The sequence below is a fragment of the Fusarium redolens genome, assembly GCF_020744475.1.
Source record: "Fusarium redolens strain MPI-CAGE-AT-0023 chromosome Unknown BKA55scaffold_8, whole genome shotgun sequence".
Lineage (NCBI taxonomy): Eukaryota > Fungi > Ascomycota > Sordariomycetes > Hypocreales > Nectriaceae > Fusarium > Fusarium redolens.
Window position 1 is genome coordinate 352925 of NW_025763671.1, and position 18663 is coordinate 371587.

The 18663-nt window shown below is 46.6% G+C and overlaps 6 protein-coding genes and 1 non-coding gene across 7 annotated transcripts; 4 read left to right on the forward strand and 3 right to left on the reverse strand.

Moving 5' to 3' along the window:
* Positions 1 to 237: 237 nt before the first annotated feature.
* On the reverse strand, positions 238 to 2893 carry BKA55DRAFT_361158 (uncharacterized protein). Its single transcript, XM_046185850.1, has 2 exons — positions 2886 to 2893; positions 238 to 2829 (listed from the first exon to the last, which is right to left on the reverse strand). Exon 2 carries the CDS (start codon positions 2753 to 2755, stop codon positions 335 to 337), a length of 2421 nt encoding a protein of 806 aa, XP_046049073.1. The 5' UTR covers positions 2756 to 2829; positions 2886 to 2893; the 3' UTR covers positions 238 to 334.
* A 2441-nt stretch (positions 2894 to 5334) lies between these two features.
* Positions 5335 to 6168, forward strand: BKA55DRAFT_539330 (uncharacterized protein; the record flags this gene model as incomplete). Its single annotated transcript, XM_046190126.1, has 1 exon — positions 5335 to 6168. The coding sequence occupies one exon, from the start codon at positions 5335 to 5337 to the stop codon at positions 6166 to 6168; it is 834 nt and encodes a 277-aa protein (XP_046049074.1).
* An 846-nt stretch (positions 6169 to 7014) lies between these two features.
* BKA55DRAFT_511988 (uncharacterized protein) lies at positions 7015 to 9169 on the forward strand (the record flags this gene model as incomplete). Its single annotated transcript, XM_046187762.1, has 3 exons — positions 7015 to 7194; positions 7292 to 8165; positions 8214 to 9169. The coding sequence occupies 3 exons, from the start codon at positions 7015 to 7017 to the stop codon at positions 9167 to 9169; spliced, it is 2010 nt and encodes a 669-aa protein (XP_046049075.1).
* Positions 9170 to 9386: 217 nt separating this feature from the next.
* Positions 9387 to 11393, forward strand: BKA55DRAFT_567849 (ribosomal protein S2, flavodoxin-like domain-containing protein). Its single transcript, XM_046192772.1, has 3 exons — positions 9387 to 9533; positions 9583 to 10516; positions 10567 to 11393. The coding sequence occupies exons 1-3, from the start codon at positions 9503 to 9505 to the stop codon at positions 11243 to 11245; spliced, it is 1644 nt and encodes a 547-aa protein (XP_046049076.1). The 5' UTR covers positions 9387 to 9502; the 3' UTR covers positions 11246 to 11393.
* Positions 11394 to 12022: 629 nt separating this feature from the next.
* On the forward strand, positions 12023 to 14163 carry BKA55DRAFT_361227 (uncharacterized protein). The gene has a single exon (XM_046185851.1). It carries the CDS (start codon positions 12264 to 12266, stop codon positions 13941 to 13943), a length of 1680 nt encoding a protein of 559 aa, XP_046049077.1. The 5' UTR covers positions 12023 to 12263; the 3' UTR covers positions 13944 to 14163.
* A 176-nt stretch (positions 14164 to 14339) lies between these two features.
* Positions 14340 to 16259, reverse strand: BKA55DRAFT_689996 (chaperonin Cpn60/TCP-1 family; the record flags this gene model as incomplete). The annotated part of the gene is made up of 4 exons (XM_046199432.1): positions 14340 to 15475; positions 15530 to 15851; positions 15910 to 16076; positions 16214 to 16259. 4 exons carry the CDS (start codon positions 16257 to 16259, stop codon positions 14340 to 14342), a joined length of 1671 nt encoding a protein of 556 aa, XP_046049078.1.
* Positions 16260 to 16773: 514 nt separating this feature from the next.
* On the reverse strand, positions 16774 to 16857 carry BKA55DRAFT_t180. Its single transcript has one exon. It is a non-coding gene; the product is annotated as a tRNA-Asn (tRNA).
* Between the last annotated feature and the right edge of the window lie 1806 nt (positions 16858 to 18663).

The window sequence follows — 18663 nt, forward strand, 5'->3', positions numbered from 1 at the left end:
CAATTTCCCCCCAAAAATCATAAGAATCCCATTCCGGTTCGCCGGTTCCCGCCCTAATAACCCATTGTTGATGATGATGAAAACCCCGTTGAAATACCCAAGCCCTTTTTTACTTTCTTCTCCCCCATCCCTAGTGTACATGACCGCGGGCGTGCATTACGTAGAAGCGTGAGCGTGAGCGTCGTGAGAAAATGTGTCGCTTCTTCTGGAAACGAGAGACCTCAATTGGTGTTGTCCGAAACGAAAAAGTGCATGGCTGATTAAGTACTGTTCCATGGCTTGCGCAAGACAAAACAAAACAAAACAAAACAAAACAAACAATGCTGGTCACAAACTAGTTGCTGCCAAAGAAGACGTCATCATTGCTGTTAGTGAACATGCCGACGCTGTCGAAATCTTCGTCAAACTTGTTCATGAGCATGTTGGAATCGCGATCCAGTTGGATAAGATCGTCGTCGTTGGCGAAGTGATACAGCATCTCATCGTCTGCATTGCTTAGGCCAAGGGGAAGAGAAGCAGCCATGGTTGCCGAGGTGACGAAAGTTGTTGTCCCGGGAATGATGGTCAGATCGTCGTTGTTGATTGAAGTGTTGGGGTCGACGTCAAAGAAGTGAGTGGCTGGGGGAGAAGATGATTGCGAGAGCTCAGGTGGTGTGTTGTACTGGCTTGCGATGCTCTTCGAAGGAGATGCAGCGTGCATAGGAGTGCCCTCCATGATGGCCTCGGGGGAGACGTATGAGTGTACGCTGCCAGTAGAGGGAGAAGAGGCGTATTCTTGAAGAGCTGCGGCTGTGATGCCAGTCATGGGTGCTGAAGACACGGCGGCGAGGGCCTGGTTCTGTGAACTCATTCCAATGTCCATCATGTCATCAAGCATAAACTGTTCTGGTGAGTTGACAGCTGAGCTGTCAGAACAAGCAGAGAATGATGACATTGAGCTAACAGACATGTTCTTCTTGCGGGTTCGCGCTGACTTCTCCATGCGAGTCTCGATATCAGGGCGGCTCTTCTTGGGGGGTCTGCCTCGCTTGACAACCTTGCGCACGACGTTATCGAAAGCACCAATGCACATGCCCCGTTGGCGGTGTCGAGTAAGAGCATCGTGGCGAGCAAAGCTGTTTCCACATTCGCAAGGGTATGGTTTGATTCCAGTGTGGATCTTGGCGTGTCGCTTGAGATCGTGCTGTCGAACAAAGCACTTCTTGCAAGTGGGACACTGATATTGTCGGTCATTGAGATGAGTCTGAACATGCGACTTGATGTTCTCCTTGCGGCCGAATTTCTTGCCGCAGTCTTCATATGTACATGTCCACTTGCCGTCGCCGGCGTCAGGGCCACTAATGAACTGGGCGATCTCATCCTGAGTGACTCCGGTCTCTGTCTTGGTCTCCTCAATATTGATGCTGGCGATACTGGCAGCACTTGCGATGCTAGCGACTGACTCAGTGCGGCGATGGGGAGAGTGACGACGAGAAGGTGTCTGAGAGGGGGTACCGGAGATAGATTGAGCACCCATGGGATAAGGTTGGAGATCTGGCTTGTTGTCAAAAGAACCCATGTATTGGGTCATTTGAGGAGTGTTGGGAGTGGCTTGTTGTGGTAGTTGGTGGTTGAGACCGTGGATTTCTTCCCGGCCAAAGTCGCTCTCGATCTTCATAAACTCGTTGTTGAAGCTGTTCATGTTCATGTAGTCAGGTGTCGACATTGGCAGTCCATTGAAGGATGACTCAGGAAGAGTATTTGACCGAGCTGGGCTTGACATGACTTGCTCAGACTGTTGTCTGATATCTTGGAAGATGGTCTGAGCCCTTCGGTTGCCTCCTCGGTTCCTCACGGGCTTGATAGTCTCTTCCATGGACTCATCATAGCCATCGGCGAACCGACTTGGAACGGCCTCATCCTTTACCAATCGGTCGTGGGGAGTCTCAATTGGCGTAGGGGGGAAGTAACCTTGCTCAAGGTTAGCCGTCTCAGGCATTGTCATTGTCCAGCTGAGCGACTGACTTTGTGTGTTCTGGTTTTGGTTCTGACTTTGGTTCTGGTTAGGGGGCGTAGCGGGTCTTGTCGTTGAGTCCAAGGTCTCAAACTTGTTAACGCGGTCTAGAATGCCACCACTTATCCTTCTTGAGGTTCTCCTTGTACTGGAGGTGTCACCTTCAGAGGACCAGCCCTGAGCGGAGGAACCCTCAGAAGGAAAGTTGATGAACGTCGGAGTTGAGAGTGCACTGTCATTGTTAAAGATATCAAATTCCTTACCTCCCGACATATTGTCACCGTATGCAGCCTGTTGGCCCTTACCCATCATCACGTTAAGATCAGTAGTGTAAGGGTCAAAGGGAAGTGAGTTGGGGTCAAAGCAGGACGGGTCAAATCGTTGTGTCTGAGGAGTTCCATGAGGTGACATGAGATAGTTCTCACTTCCACTTGGGGCCAGGTTGGCGTAAGGGTTCTGTGTGCCCGGGCGTGCTTGAATGCGTTGCTGCTGCGCTTCTCGCAGAACTTGCTGCGTAGAAATATTGGCTAATCCTGTGTTGTTAGTATTCGTACTTACCATGTAGTTCTGCCTTGTTGCTGCTGAGTTGATGCTCTGGTTCTGTTGTCGTCGAACATCCAGGCTGAGGCCGCGTCGGTGTGCGGTTTGTCGTTGTGTAGTTGGCAGATTAGGGATCTTGGCGCCCTCGAAAGCAGTCGGTGTCGAATTTTGACGCCGATGCTGCTTTTGTCGGGCGTGAAGTCCTGTTGGATTGGACAGCATAATGTCGCAAGGGGAGTCCGGAAGGGAATTGTCGTCGGTCGATATATTGTCGATGGGAACCTATGGGTCCGAAACTGTTGATATGTTGAGTCAGCTTCTCTAATTCTTCACTGCACTTCCTGTTTCTTACCTCACGCAGCGCAAGCACAGAGCGCCGGGCTAGTGGAAAGTTGTTGTCGTTCTCAGTCGAGGTCGACTTTGCGATATAAGTTCAAGTATGGTTATGCCTCTAAGGCAATGATATCGGTTTGTGGAAGTGCTCTTTTGTGTGTTTGAGCTCTCCCGAGAGGTGAGATAGATGCAATTGATGTACAAGCTCTGATTGATCTTGTTCTGTATGTATGGATGAGTGTATGGAGTAGCTTTGGTGCTAGATGCAACAAGAGCAGCAGTGTGGATAACTTGGATCTTTGGGGTTGATAGTGAGATCGAGCTAAAAGTAAACAATCACCAGGGGCAACCAGAATCAAACCACTAAATCCAGCTTCACCCATGCTCAGCCGGTTACCCTGGCACACCTTGGCGGCTGGAGCTACTAAAAGAGAGTGGCAGCCAACTTCTGAGACGTGACCTGGCGACCGATGGTCCATTACACCATAGAACCATGTTTGTTCTCGGTATACATCCCACTTCCTGATCATGATAAGATTCTAGTGTAGGATTGACCACTGACCACACTTAAAGTGATCTCATTATCTTTTCAGCTAGATAACATGCATTCTCACGAGCCAATTCCCAATAATAAAACATTGATAACTACTTCACGCTTCAGGAACTACAGCCACAGTAGCTCAAGTAATTCAAGGTGTCGCACGGGAATAGCATCATTACCCTATTCCCCGTTGCTACCATAACAACTTAGGATTCCTGCACATGTCTCGGTCAATGGCAGCTATAAACGACAATCCCTGCAGCTGACGCAGATGACGTCTCGTTTCAGGGTCAACACGATCACAAAAAAGTGAGGTTGTCTCAAACAACCTGAAAAAGACAAAGCCTAGGTCATCGTCCATACCGAAGATTTCCGCGCCATTGGACGTAGAAACGCCCAAAGGCCTCCAACTTGCAAATGCATTCCATCCAAACAATGGATGGCGATATCCTGTGTCACCATCACCACATTGAATTGAACTTATTGAAGGTCGTTGCCTAGGTTCCCCGGTCCATTACTGTACATTCAGCTGTAAGGTTTCCTCGCTTCCAACGGGAGGCGTTCTTCAGCACAAGGCATTACCTTGGAATCTGACCATTCCTTATCACTGACCTAGATCTTGTCGCTCCTTGATACAACACATACGCTCTAGAAACTTCACCACGAATCGATTGAATCCGTGGTCCATCCAGAGGCAGTCCTTGATTTTCTGAGACAAGTCCTGCGTTTGTCAAAATTTGCAGTCGCTTCTTCGTTCAGTCGTCATTGTAAACAAAACTCTCCCGCCGCGGAGGCAAACACCGGTGAACCTTAATAAGCTTTCCAATATGAGTATTTTTGCCACCAGAGATGACGTTTTCAATTGGGTTCGACACCATGTGCATCAGCTAATAACCGGGAGCTCTAAACAACAAAGTAATCCCAATACCGATGAATGAACAAAACACACGTCAGAAATCATGAAAAGATAGTTTTTGCTCATAAAATTCTCCAGGAAACTGTTATCATGTGAATGAAAGATGCATCGTGATTCGCACTTCGGACCCTTCCTTTGTTTCGACTCCGGCATTCTACAGTCAGTAATCAAGGTTAGTTGGACATTTAACACAAATGGTAATTCCTACACATCGAAATTGAATGCATGCGGTAATCGAAGGCCTCACTTTCCGCAGGGGGATATACTCTTAAAGCGAAGATGATAAAGATGAAAGAATCGTACTCATAAGACTCCTCATTTAACTCAAGTCACTCCAGGTCAACGCCGTGGGTCGCCGATATAGTCGGCCCCACACAGCCGGCGCTGGTCATCACCACTTCCGTCAGCGGAGACCGGCCGGCGCCAATGTATTGAAATAGACTCTTTCAATCTTTTGGACAAGCACGCACTTAATGCCAACCAAGATAGCAAGTTATTCACCTATCGGTATCTGAATTAATCATTCTTTTTAGACGACTATAGAATATCAATATTACATCAAGTCCCCTACCTATTGTTATGTATTCCTAACGATCTCACGAATGGGGTAGTAATAAAGGCCTGCTGGGCCCTATATATACCGCAAGGCTATTTGACCTGAAAGCAATCGGGTGGTGAAGATTGTACCTTCCTTAATAGAAGCGTGCTGTGGTACTGTAGGAAATCACTCTCCTAGACCGGGCAGGCGCGTGTGCGTTCGCAAACTTGGGCAGGCGCGAGCAGGCCCTTTGGCAGTTGGCAGTTGGCAGTTGGCAATAGCTGCCAGTGCGAGATTGGGTACCTACTCTGCCAAGTTAACCATCGATGTGGCTTCCTTCGGAACTTCGTCTCTCTGTCCTTTCCCAACTTCTTTCTTGCAAACATTCCCATCTCGCATCTTCTTCTTAACCCTTCATCAACAAACAAAAGCACAACCATTTCTTCACTCGATCACTTCACATTCACTCAACCATGACCGCGGACTCAGACACAACGACCAAGAACTCCTGCGTCATTGTGTTCGATAAATGTGAAACCATAGAGCGCCAGCGTGACCACATCTATGAAACCTCATTTCACCAACGCCTCAAAGGTCCCCTCGTCGTGCAAACTGTCCCCTACACTGGATATCTGCGCGCGCTACAGCTGTATGGCAACGAGGATGCTTTCGATCTCACCCAAGATGAACGTGAGAACCTCATGAACTGCAAGAATCTAGAATTCTGCCGATCTCTAGCTCGGAACCAAGGCTACAATCAGGAGTCTGGTAATACTGCGCCATGGGCGGGCGTATACTTTCCGCTCCAATGCATTCAGACATACCCTGGCCCTCGCATGATCCTCATCGAAGCAGACGCTGAGGAGCAGGCTCTGTCCAGCCAGCAAACACTGTCCAGCACCGACACGGACGACCAGTCAATCTTCGTTACTACTGAGACCGCCCAAGAGCTTGACGTGGCTGAGGAAACATCCCTCGTTCGGTTCTCGACTCTCCAACTGTGTGACTCCGTCAAGCCAGTGACTCTCCGAGGCATGAGTGGTAGTCGTGTGCCCATTGCAGATGATTTCGGCAACACTTGTGTTGGCGGCATGGAAATGGCTGTCGTCGTTACAGAATTACTGGAGCGGGCTGTGAAAGGCAACCTCGATGTTGAGCGGAAGAGAACCATCGAGGATACGCTCGACTACATTGGAGGTTCGGAGAACATGGCGAGTTTCCTCGGCATGATGTACAAGAAATTTCCCAAGAAGAAGGACACTTCAGTAGCGTCGACCATTGGCCGTCGACTCCGTGGCTTGGAGTGAAGGAAATGAATTCGGGAAGGAGACTTGAGATGTGGGACTACGACTCTATGGTCGGACACATAGGGTCAGCGAAGGATGGGTTTTGACATGTATGGTCTCTGGGAACTGCCTAAGAGTTGAGGAAGCAATTTGCTTGTACGGAAACAGAATGTTCATATGGTCTTAACATGTCCAATAAGGCTCCTAGTTCGTGGGTGAGCATGGAATAAAAATCGACACATAATATATTGCACGGGCCCATGATGTGCTGGCTGGACATAATGGATCCTTCTGACGAACTATATGTAAGTCAGATACGATCAGATGCGGGTCATTACTGGGAAGAGCATGCATATAGAGTAGTATTCCACTTGAAATGGTTCTTTTCCTTTTCGGTTTGACCCTCGATCATGTCGAAGAGGTTCCTTTTGCTAAAAACGTTGTCGGATCAAGTCGGTGAAACGGTTTCAATCAACATCTGATTGGATGTTAAGCGCTCCTGAGTCAACAACCACTAAGAGTTACCACAACAACCCCAAAAGCACAGGGGTCAGACCAAGAGACGGGAGGTACCAACCAGTACCAACATCCTGGGAGCTTGGAGAGTCACTCACCTCGAACAAAATCACCCGATTTCCTCCAGCCTGCAGAATATCTCGCCCGCTGCGATTGGCTGATTCTTGATTTTCCTAGGTTTCCTCCATCCGGGGCATAGACTCACCTTTTTCTATTGCATTTACCTTGCCGGCGACCCTCTTTTGCATACAACGAAACAGATAACGCCAGCAATCGTACGTATTCTGCCTTTGGCTGTGACGACAAGCCGGACCGACTCCTCGTCTCGTCTTCGTTCCATCTACCGCTATCATGTCGGGAAACACTTATAGAGGAACGCCCACTCGCAACCAGGGCCGTGGTGCGGTGCCTTTCACCAACAGTCCCAGCGGTGGTTCAAGCATTCCTCGTCCTGTCCTCGAACCCTCACCGCCTACTGAGACTGGATCTGCGGTCAGCGCGAGTCGTCAGAAGCAGAGCAAGCGTGATGAGGTTCGTCATGATATACCCTTACGGCTGCCCTCGACTGCGATATATACCTCGAAAGGCTTCGAATTACAATATGTAAGGTTGCTAACCTTCACATCAGGCCATCCGAAAGAAGCTCGAAAATGACCTCTCCAAGAAGAAGCACCTTACCAGCCGGGCTCGCCATTCACGAAAGGCTCCTCCTGGAACTGTCCTCGCATTGAAGCCCAGTCAGGCTCTACAGATCAAGCCTGGCACCACCGTCTCCGAGGCTGCCCAACTGATGGCCGCAAAACGTGAGGATTGTGTTCTGGTTACTGACGATGACGATCGAATTGCTGGTATTTTCACCGCTAAGGATCTTGCGTTCCGGGTTGTGGGAGCTGGAGCAAAAGCTTCTGCTATTACTATTGCTGAGATTATGACCAAAAACCCTCTTTGCGCTCGAACCGATACCAGCGCTACCGATGCCCTGGATCTCATGGTCCGAAAGGGTTTCCGACATTTGCCAGTTATGGACGAGAACCAGGATATTTCGGGTGTGTTGGATATTACCAAGTGCTTCTACGATGCTATGGAGAAGCTAGAGCGTGCCTACTCGTCCTCCAGAAAGCTGTACGATGCGCTTGAAGGTGTCCAGTCTGAACTGGGCTCGACGCAACCCCAGCAGATCATCCAATATGTCGAAGCTCTGCGCAGCAAGATGTCTGGGCCTACTTTGGAGACCGTGCTCAACGGTGTGCCCCCCACCACCGTGAGCGTGCGAACTTCGGTCAAGGAGGCTGCTCAGCTTATGAAGGAGAACCGTACAACCGCTGTCCTTGTTCAGGATCAAGGAGCTATTACGGGTATTTTCACCAGCAAGGATGTCGTTCTTCGAGTTATTGCACCTGGTCTTGACCCCGCCAACTGCAGTGTTGTGCGTGTCATGACCCCTCACCCCGACTTTGCACCCATGGACATGACCCTCCAGGCCGCTCTCCGCAAGATGCACGGTGAGTTGTTTAAGAAAATTTAGTAAGATGCCGCTAATATGTTTTCAGATGGTCACTACCTGAACCTCCCTGTCATGAACGATGGCGGTGAGATCGTCGGCATGGTCGATGTTCTCAAGCTAACATATGCTACACTCGACCAAATCAACGCCATGTCAAACACCAATGATGAGGGTCCTGCGTGGAACAAGTTCTGGCTGTCGCTCGATGCTGAGACAGAATCCATGATGTCTGGAGAGGGCAGTGCCGCACAGCACACCAATCTGGGTTCTCGCCTTACCTCGCCTGATATGCACCGAGGTATCAACGATAGTCTCGCTCCTGGCGACTCAGCGTCTCATGTTGGCATGGAGTCACCTCCACGCTCTGTTCTTCCTGATGTTCTTGAACATCAACTACCCGAAGAGCTTCCTTTCCCTTTCAAATTCAAGGCTCCATCTGGCCGAGTGCACCGTCTCAAGGCCACTGCTACAGAAGGCATTGAAGTCTTCGTCAACGCTGTTGCCTCCAAGCTTGGTGCTGAGGCAGACAGCATTGGTGGAGTGCCTCCTGTGTCTGACGGCAAGATTGTCGGCCCAGGTTTTGCAATGAGCTTTTTGGATGATGAAGGAGACTCTATTTCTATCACAGCCGACCATGACCTTCTCGAGGCTGTTATTCTTGCTCGTCAAGCTCATCATGACAAGGTCGATCTATTTGTCCATGATCCTGAGAAGCCACCTGTATCTGGGGCCCCTGCTACACCATCAGTCTCAACCGGGGCTGGTCTACGAGAGCGCCGTAAGTGGTGGCCTGAAGAGGAAGATGATGATGATTCAGAAGATGAGGACGACGAGGATGAACCAGTGCGGAGACGAAAGGGCCGTGCGGCACATACACACGCACAAGGCCCCGAGCAGCTTATTGCTGGCGTACCAAACGAGCTCTTACTCCCGGGCGCAATTGTCACATTGGCCGTCACTATCATTGGTGTCTTTACCATTGCCAGACTCACCAGTCGGTAAAGGCATTATTTGCTGTTCTTCGTAATGACATGATGAAGATGGGGGCGGGGAGGGGTGTGGCTGTTTAGTGTAGATATTCAGAAAGAGACAGTAGTTTTTTTATAGTAGAGATTACCCTTGCAAGACTAATTCAATGCCAATAAGTTTTCTTTGTCAGTAAAATGTATCTCATCATTAGTTTCAGGGTTGTTGTTTGCAAAAGTCTTCATAAGTTGCAACAGGAGGATATTAGTCGGTCCGGAAAATCCCTCCACCCGCTTCATCGGCCATAGCCAAATTTTGGCTACTACCGAACGACCACCACGATAATCGAGCAGTCTCCAAGTCGTCGCCATGATCCTGAGGAACGCCCCCGTGCGGCATTGTGAGTCAATTGAGCTCTAACTAATTCAATCTTCAGCTGACATGTTCAGGCCGCCACACATTGGCGTCTCCCATCTCCAGGTCTCTCGCCCGACAAATGTCCACTCAGGTTACCACCAAGACTGAGACCACAACCGAAGAGTGGAAGACAACTCAGGCCGCTGTCGCTCCTCCAAAGATTGTCTCAGCGGCACGAAAGAAGCAGCGAATTGTACAGGACGGTATTCTTTCTCTCAGGACCAACTCGGCGCACGAGCACAGGGGTGCTGCTTGGACAACACCTCACTCCAACTCAAACTCGGCGGTACCTGCGACACCTGCTCAGCAGTATAGAGAATGGCAAAGAATTCAGGCCAACACACGAAGTCTTGGTTCAAAACTGGAGAAGCGATATGTTCCCACTGAGCTTGTCAACAACCCACCTGGACCTGAGGATATCACTCTAGAGATGTTGATGGCTTCACAAACACATATTGGACACAAGACTTCGCTCTGGAACCCCGCGAACTCTCGATATATCTACGGTGTGCGACAAGGTGTTCATATTATATCTCTGGAAACGACCGCAGCACACCTGCGACGTGCGGCTCGTGTGGTGGAGGAGGTAGCATACAAGGCTGGCCTGATTCTCTTCGTTGGAAACCGTAAGGGTCAGATGGAAATTGTCACTCAGGCTGCCGAGATGGCCGGTGCTTGTCATTTGTTTACCAAGTGGACCCCTGGAGCCATCACCAATCGAGATGTTATTCTGAAGATGGCTGGTACAAAGGTTGTGGACCACAAGGACCAGGAACTCCCCGGTTTTGAGTCCTACAGAGGTTCGGCTCGACCGCTGATGCCTGATCTAGTTGTTTGCCTGAATCCCCTTGAGAACTATACTCTTCTTTATGAGTGCGGTCTCAAGAGCATTCCTACAATTGGCGTTATTGATACCAACGTGGACCCATCATGGGTCACCTATACCATTCCTGCTAACGACGACAGGTAAGATCTTCTATAAGCATCAATCATTTCCTTTACTAATGCATGGGTAGTCTGCGGGCTATGGCTGTTGTTGGTGGAGTCCTAGGCCGAGCTGGTCAACGAGGTCAACAGCGACGTATGGCCGATGCTAAGAAGAAGAACATGGCGACATGGAAAAATTCTCCTGATATTGTACAGCACATGAGTCGCGAGAAGAAGGCTGCTCTTGCTGAGCGCAAGAACGTCATGGGACAGATGCAACACAACCTTGAGGGGTTCAACGAGGAGGAGCAGAAGATTTTACGGGAGGGACTCTACGGAGACGAGCTTGAGGTTACTGAGAGCGAGATGATGGACATGATGGGAGAGGCTGCTCTGGGAGCTGCAAAGGAGGTTGCCGCCGAGACGCTTTCTACATTGCCTGAGGAGCCCGCTAGCTCCGGGCCTGAGTCTCCTGTGCAGGCTGCTGCTTCCGAAGCAGCAGCTGAGCAGACTTCTGCCCCTGAGGTCATGGTTGATGCTCAGGCTGAGTCTATCACCTCATCACCAGAACAGCCTATTGCATCCGAAGCAGCTACTTCGTCTCCCGAGCAACCCGCTGCATCAAATGTAGTAGCTGATGTTCAGTCTGAGATCAAGCCATCTGAGTCAACACAGGACTCTAGGCTAGCGAGCATTGAGGATCAGTTGTCAGGACTCAAAAATGCGGCGGAGGCGATCGAGGCCGATATCAAGAGCGGTAAGCAGTAGAAAAGCTGTGTACAAAATTGAGATGTATAATAGCCTTGAGGAGGGATAGAGTATGAAAGCGATGTAAGTTGGAATGAATATATAAAAATGTATTGTTATGTATCAGTTGGTAAACTATCAAATTGTTATCATTTGCATTATATCAAGGCCGATCACGGCGATAACTACGGATAAACAATTGACCCCGGCTTTTTATTTATTTATTAAAAAAAGTTTAACGTGGGCTTAGATTCTCAGTGGCTTCCGTTTCCTCCAGGTGCACTCCCCGCCTCCATGAAATTTTGGGGGTCTCTCCGAAGCCTGCGCATTTCCCCTCATCACCAACGAACATTTCAGCACAGTCACAACGAACATCACATCACAGCACTGCAAAAAAAAAAAAAAAACAAGCATTGCGCTGCGCTGCACCTTGTTGCAGAGCGGAGCACTGAATATACTGGGGCTATTACTGAGCCTTACAGCGTCTTCAGTTACTGTTAATTAGGTAGTTCCCAGTGGAGGTCCCAGACTGTGCAGGGCGCGCCCTTTTCAGCCAAGGGATCAAGGCCACCACACACCCAACAGTGCATTGAAACACAGCAGGCAGTTTTACAGGCCACAGCACACCTACAGTAGTGGATTTTAATACGGTACGCCTAGAATTCGAGAGATCTTGATAGAGACTTCGGTGCGAAATCGGGATTGAGAGAGCACTCCACAACCAAGGAGTCTCCCATAATAGTTTAGCTTTTGAGCCGAGCTGTTCTTATTAAACTGTCTCGGCCTTTCCTGACACTTGAATTGGTATGCACCATTTTATACTTTTCTCTCATTCTGCACTTTCAGTCTTGTTGGTGTTTGTTTGGTCTAAGACGACATCACCCTGAGACTGCGAGGATAGATTCGTAAGTGACAAGAATTATAAGGCTAACAATTTGGTGAATAGGGATAAAAACTTGTCCTCCAATTAAATCCTTCTTCTGCTTCTTCTCTTTTCTTCTTCACACGTCAACCCCGCATAAGGGTTTCATCCAACAAAATGCCGGCCATGCTGGATGATCCGGCGAGCCCCACTATCCACCGAGTCTCCGGTCAGCCTCCCTATCCGGATCCGAACAACCCCGGGCTTCCGGCCGAGATGACCCCTCGGCAGGTCACACTCCGTGATCGCCAGACCGTGGCCACTATTGTTCCGTTTTCCTCGAAACACCAGGTTCCCGAGTCGTTGATCGCCTACTTGTGTGACCAGATCAACAAGGAAATTGAAGGCGGCGATACGTATCCCATGATGGATCCCTTCGCCGCCGATAAGTTCGGTTCCTACTGGTTCCAGAACTTTGGCGCTATCATGCTCCTTGGAGATGTTGAACGTGCTGAGGATGTTATAGAAGGCAAGGATTGGTCCCGAGAATGTCTCGGCAGCTTCTATATCAAGCCTAACTATCCCGGCCGCAGCAGCCATGTGTGCAACGCCGGTTTCCTTGTCACGGATGCCTCACGTAACCGTGGTGTCGGTCGTCTCATGGGTGAGGCGTATCTTGACTGGGCACCTAAGCTGGGTTATACATATAGCGTCTTCAACCTGGTGTACGAGACCAACGTCGCATCATGCCGTATCTGGGACGCCCTCGGCTTCAAGCGCATCGGCCGAGTCAAGGGTTGTGGAAACCTTCGCAGCTACCCCAACCAGCTGATCGATGCTATTATCTATGGACGGGATCTGTCACCGCGCGAAAGCGAGGAACTCGTGAGTGAAGAGCGTTTCGACAAGATCAAGTTCTACCTCAAGTACGGCGAGTACCCGAACGGCGCTGACCGCGCTGAGAAAAGCAGGCTCCGCAGCGCAGCGACGCACTATAAGCTTCTCGACGGAGACAAGCTCATGCTCAAGGATAAGGAGGTTATATCCGATCCTGCTCGTCAGTTCGATATTGCTCGTCAAGTTCATGTTCAGCAGCACGGGGGTATCAACAAGACTACCGCTACTATTGCAGAGAAGTACCACTGGAGCCGTATCAAGGAGACAGTCAGCGACGTTATTCGCAGTTGTGTGGAGTGCAAAGAGCTAGGCAAGACACCTAACCCTGGTGGCGCGAGAAAAGCAGCCTCATCGAATAACCATGGGGGAGGGAGGAGATTAGGGGGTACAACGCCAAATATAAGTGACCACCATGCGCAACCAACGAGTCCTGCTCCGACCCCAATGTTACCACTGCAAGATCACAACATGATACCAACACTTTCACACCAGAGTCCAGATCACGATCATTCACCAAGTCCTTATGCTAACCCAGCCGATATCTCCCTAATTGCACCCCCTCACACTCTTCAAAGCAGCTCAATGGAACATACACTTCACTCACACAACCCCATGCTCCAGGATCCTCCTACTGGCCACCACCCACACGATCACAATGTATATCAACCCATCGACCCGCAAATAATCAACGAATCTTCTCATGACCTTGGCCCCTTTGATCAATATCACTCGCCTGCTGACTTTCAAGCATTGCTCAATGCGACTGAAGACGTGGGTCCTGATGTTGTGGACAGAGACTTGGAAATGTTGATAGTGCATCAAGATGAAGATAACGTGATGGACGAGACGGTCGTTATGGATGGTATAGGCGTGGATGTCGGTGTTGATGCGGACAACCAAGGGCTTGTACATAAGGAAAGGGGTTTGTATGATGTTGGGTTTGAAGGGGCAGGGAGGTAGTTAGAGGTGACCTTGCGATGCTGAAGAATGAAGTAGGCACTCCTGGATATCATTACGTTTCTTTGTCGATGAGCATGAGCTTGGCGTTTCACGTACAAATACTAAGATTCAATATTTTCCCACAAGTTTGAAAACCACAAAACTGAGAAGTTCGTACAGCTGGGTCTCGACAGCTCGTAGTTCTTTCAGTGCGGTTCACGTTCACCAGCTCTTGGCAGATAGTAGATAGAGGTCATCAAGTTTCAGAGGTCAGATAAGTCTAGGTATCATACAGATCCTCCAGCCCCTCGGCCAAATACTGCTCCTCCCACTTTTCAAGTCTATGTTTTCAGGACAGGCCAAGTTTTCCCTTTTAACCCTTGATCGTGCTCCATCTTTCATTATAATTTTCGCCCTTTACCTCCGGGGCATGCCACGTCCACGGCCCCGCAGAGCACGCTGAGCAGCACCTGGCGGTAGCTGACCAGGAGCCTGAGGCTTAGCACTCTCCTCGTTGCGGATAGTCTCGTCAACTCCAAGGATGAGGCAGCTGGCCTCGGTAGCAGCCTGGATAGCGTTGATCTTGACAAGGGCGGGCTCCCAGACAAATTGCTCCATCATGTCAGTAACGCCCTCGTTCTGGAAATCGACACCAGCCCATGTCTGACCCCTTCGGTGCGCAACACGGAGCTTGTTGAGGATATCAGTGGCATCGAAACCAGCGTTGTCGCAAAGCTGGCGAGGGATAATCTCAAGAGCCTTGGCAAAGGACTTGATGATAGCTTGTTGCTTGGTGGAGATGTTCTTATCAGCGAACTGGTGAAGGTATGCTGAAACTTCCATCTCAGCAGCACCACCGCCACCGACAATGAGATGGTTTCGGATGGCACGCTTAACAATCATGATGGCATCGTGCAGGGATCGCTCAACCTCAGCAATAAACTGCTCAGCACCACCACGAAGGACGAGGGTGCAAGTCTTGGCCTCGGGACAGTCCTCGAAAAAGTTAAAACGCTCACCACCGATCTGGCGCTCCTCGAACTTGCCGCAGGTACCCAGATGCTCGGGCAAAATGTCGGAGCATGTTGATTGAACAACAGCACCAGTAGCCTGGACAACACGCTCCATGTCATCAGCAGCCACACGTCCGGCACAGAAGACATCGCGGTCAGCGAAGAATTGTGTGGCCAGGTCACCAATGGGCAGCTTGCTGAGCACAACCTTAGCACCAGTCTTGTAGACTGCCTCAAGCTTCTTGTAGATAATCTGCCACTCCGCATCGACGATTGCCTGGTACTCAGAAACCTGCTCAACACGGACCTCGGCGTTATCCTTCTCGGCCTTGAGCTCCAGCTCGACGTTCAGGCATACGATCTTAGGCTGCTCGAAAGATTTTGGTTGCTGCTCGAAACCGGCATAGGAAAAGGTCTTCTTGAAGGCGACACCGTTAACGAAGAGCGAGTCGGTCAGTGAACCACCAGGAATCTTCTTGATACCGATGAGCTTCTCGTTGAGGTCGTCCTGGTCAAGGGACAGGACAGCATCGACAACCACTAAAATCAGTTAGCTTGATGACCAAGCATATGCATATTGGGGTGCTTGCGTACTCTTGGTGAAGAATGTAGTATTTCTCTTGATCAGCTTGCTTGTCATGGCAGTAGAAGCCAGCTTGATAAGAGTATCACGGCGGTTGCCCTCGTTGGTGCTAACAGCAACCTCCTTGATCTTGTTGACAGCCATCTGAGATGCCCTCCTCAGACCCTTGATGATAATCTGAGAGCTGACACCCTGCTCAACGTGCTCCTTAACCTCTTTCAAGATCTCGCCGGCGAGGACAACGACTGATGTGGTTCCATCACCGACTTCGGCGTCTTGCGATCGAGCAATATCGACGAGAATTCTTGCGGCGGGGTGGACGATATCGAGAAGCTTTGACCAGTTAGCAATGAACTGGAAGTGATTGAACGTTTTATCGAGCGCTTCGGACCTTCATCACGGTGGCACCGTCGTTGGTGATAGTTTGTCGGCCATTCTCATCAACCATCAAAAGGTCACCGCCGTAAGGACCTAGAGTGGACTTGATGGTAGCCTGGACGGCGAGACAGGCATTGATATTGGAGACGATCTGTCCCTTGCCCTGGGAAGTATCGGTTCCTGTAAAAAGGTGCTGTAGTTAGTTATCTGTCGCGATCATGTTTGTTGCTGTTCCGTCGTGTTTATATCGTCTTCTTTTGGAGATGCCCCCTTAGAATTCAAGGGGTGAAGCGGGCTGGCGGTGGGGTAAAACGGACCTTCCTTGAGGACGATAATCGTCGGCGTTTGGCCTCCGAAGGACATCTTGATGGTGATTGATCAACCCGAGTCTGAATAGCAGATATTATAGCCGTGTATAAAGGTATGTACAGGCTTAGGTTTCGCTCCGTCGTTGGTTGGTGGGGGGAGAGAAACAGGTCGGCGGGTTCAAAGTGGGAGTAGCTTGTGATGAGTGGAAGCTTCCAAAAAAATGTGGCAGCCTTCCACTTTCTCACTTTCTCATCATGCCTTGCCCCAGTCGTGCACGGGCCATTCTGTAGAGGAGTTAAGGGTCTAGGTTGTCTCGACCAATCAGGTTATTACTTTTGACTCGACAACCAGCTTCGTAGCTCAACTCACAACTTTCAAGTAGGGTACTAGAACATATATATAAGGTAGAGTGTTAATTACAAATAAATCATATCGTCTTCTATACTTATTTTCAAGCCATCTAACGAAGCTTCAGTCACAACTCGTGTTTCTGCCAAACTCCACTCCTAGCATAGACCAACAAAAAGATATCCACAAAGGACAAAACAATACCAGGTTTCAAAAGAAACTCCCCCGGGAAGGCTCGAACTTCCGATCTCCCGATTGTCAGGTAATAACAGTCGGACGCTTTAGCCAACTAAGCCACAGGGGACAAGCTGATTGGTTGAGCAAACCGCTTCGTGATGCCATCTATGCTGATTTAATCCGGGATAGACACGAGGGGCGTCTTTTTATGTATTTGTCTTTATTTTCAGTTATAAGCAGTTAAAATCCTGTTCTGTATAGGTATTCTTGCCGAGATTCTAAGATAAAGAAAGGCAGTAATAGCTTTTATATTTAATAATATTAATAAATTATAAAAATAATAAAGAATTAAAATTAATAATAAGTATAAGTTAAGTATAAATATATAAATATTAATACTTAAAATATATTATAATACTTATAAGCTATTATTTTAATATTTATTATAATAATTTAAAATAAAAAAGTTAAATAGGTTTAATAATATTATATTAATTAAAGCTTAAGGAAGAAAAAGCTTAATAAAGAGGTAATTTTAAGAAAAGGGGGTAATTTATAGCTAAATTGTTATTATTACCTAACTAATTACTAGTTAGCCTAGTTATTAAGATATTTAATAAGATAAGAAGTAAGGTTTATATAATAATTATTTTCCTTTTTTTAAATAGCTATTCCTAGCTATTAACTTATAAATAGTAATACTTTTAAATATACTTAAAAGTAAGTCTCTTAACCTTTTAATTTAAAGCCTTTATTACTTACTACCTTAGCTTTAATTTAGCCTAGGTAAAAAATATCTCTTTCTTTCCCTTTAATTTCTTTCCTTTTTTTTCCTTTATTTATATTAATAACTCTTCCTTATTATAGCCTTCTTTACCTATACCTTATAGTTTCTTTATAGCTTTACCTTTATATTTATAATTCTTCTTATTATATACCTTTTATTCCTTAAGCCTTTAGTTATTTTATATTTATACTATACTTATATTACTTATATTATCTTATTATTATAATTTTAATCTTATAATAATTATTATAATTACTTTATTTTTATTTTATATTACTTTTAATTTTAGGATATTTCTTAATTTTCTTAATACTTTTTTATATTATTATATCTTTTATTTTTATATCTTTATTTTAAAGTTAAAATTATATTTTAATAATCCTAATATTAATAATAATATTTATTTTCTTAAAAATACCTTTTGTATTTTTCTTAACCCTAGCTTAAGTTAATATTATTATTATAATAAAGCAGGCTAAAACTATAAGCTATAAGTAATCCCTTATTTTAAAATTACTTAATTTTAATTAATTTATTAATACTTTTATTTTAATAAGTACCTTAAGATAATAAATAATAATTAGACTAACTTTTATATTTAATTTATTTTTATTAATTAAATTATTTATTAAATTAATAATAATAATAAAGTAACTTTTAATATAAGGAATTACTTTATCTTAACTAAGGCTATTTAAAAGTTATATAAGGTATATCTTATAATAATTATAGCTTATATTAATAAGTATAAGATTTTAAGTATAAAGAAGATAATTAGCTAGGCCTTATTAATATATAAGTATTATATTAATTAAAAGTATTAAATTATAACTTAAAACTACCTTATTTTAATAATTTATATTTAGCTAGTTATTAATATATATTATAGCTTAATTAAATTTATATTACTTAATAAGCTTCTTAAAAGCTATATTTATGTAATAATAAGACTATTAGATTTGCTTAAATAATAGCTTATAATAACTTTACTTTTATAATTTTAAAAGTCTTAAATTACCTTAAATATTATTACTTTTATAAGGCCTAATTTTAATTCTTTAAGGCTATAAATAGCTTTTATAAGTTTATTAAATATATTTTATATTAGCTTTATTTCTTTTTTTATATTAAGTTAATTGCCTTTAA

Excerpts from the sequence above, each read along its gene's own strand:
- BKA55DRAFT_361158 (XM_046185850.1), bottom strand. The coding sequence starts at position 2,755 with ATGCTGTCCAATCCAACAGGACTTCACGCCCGACAAAAGCAGCATCGG.
- BKA55DRAFT_361227 (XM_046185851.1), top strand. The coding sequence starts at position 12,264 with ATGCCGGCCATGCTGGATGATCCGGCGAGCCCCACTATCCACCGAGTC.
- BKA55DRAFT_567849 (XM_046192772.1), top strand. The coding sequence starts at position 9,503 with ATGATCCTGAGGAACGCCCCCGTGCGGCATT. Across the intron at positions 9,534-9,582 it reads GAACGCCCCCGTGCGGCATT|GCCGCCACACATTGGCGTCT; the intron begins GTGAGTCAATTG and ends TGACATGTTCAG. Across the intron at positions 10,517-10,566 it reads ATTCCTGCTAACGACGACAG|TCTGCGGGCTATGGCTGTTG; the intron begins GTAAGATCTTCT and ends ATGCATGGGTAG.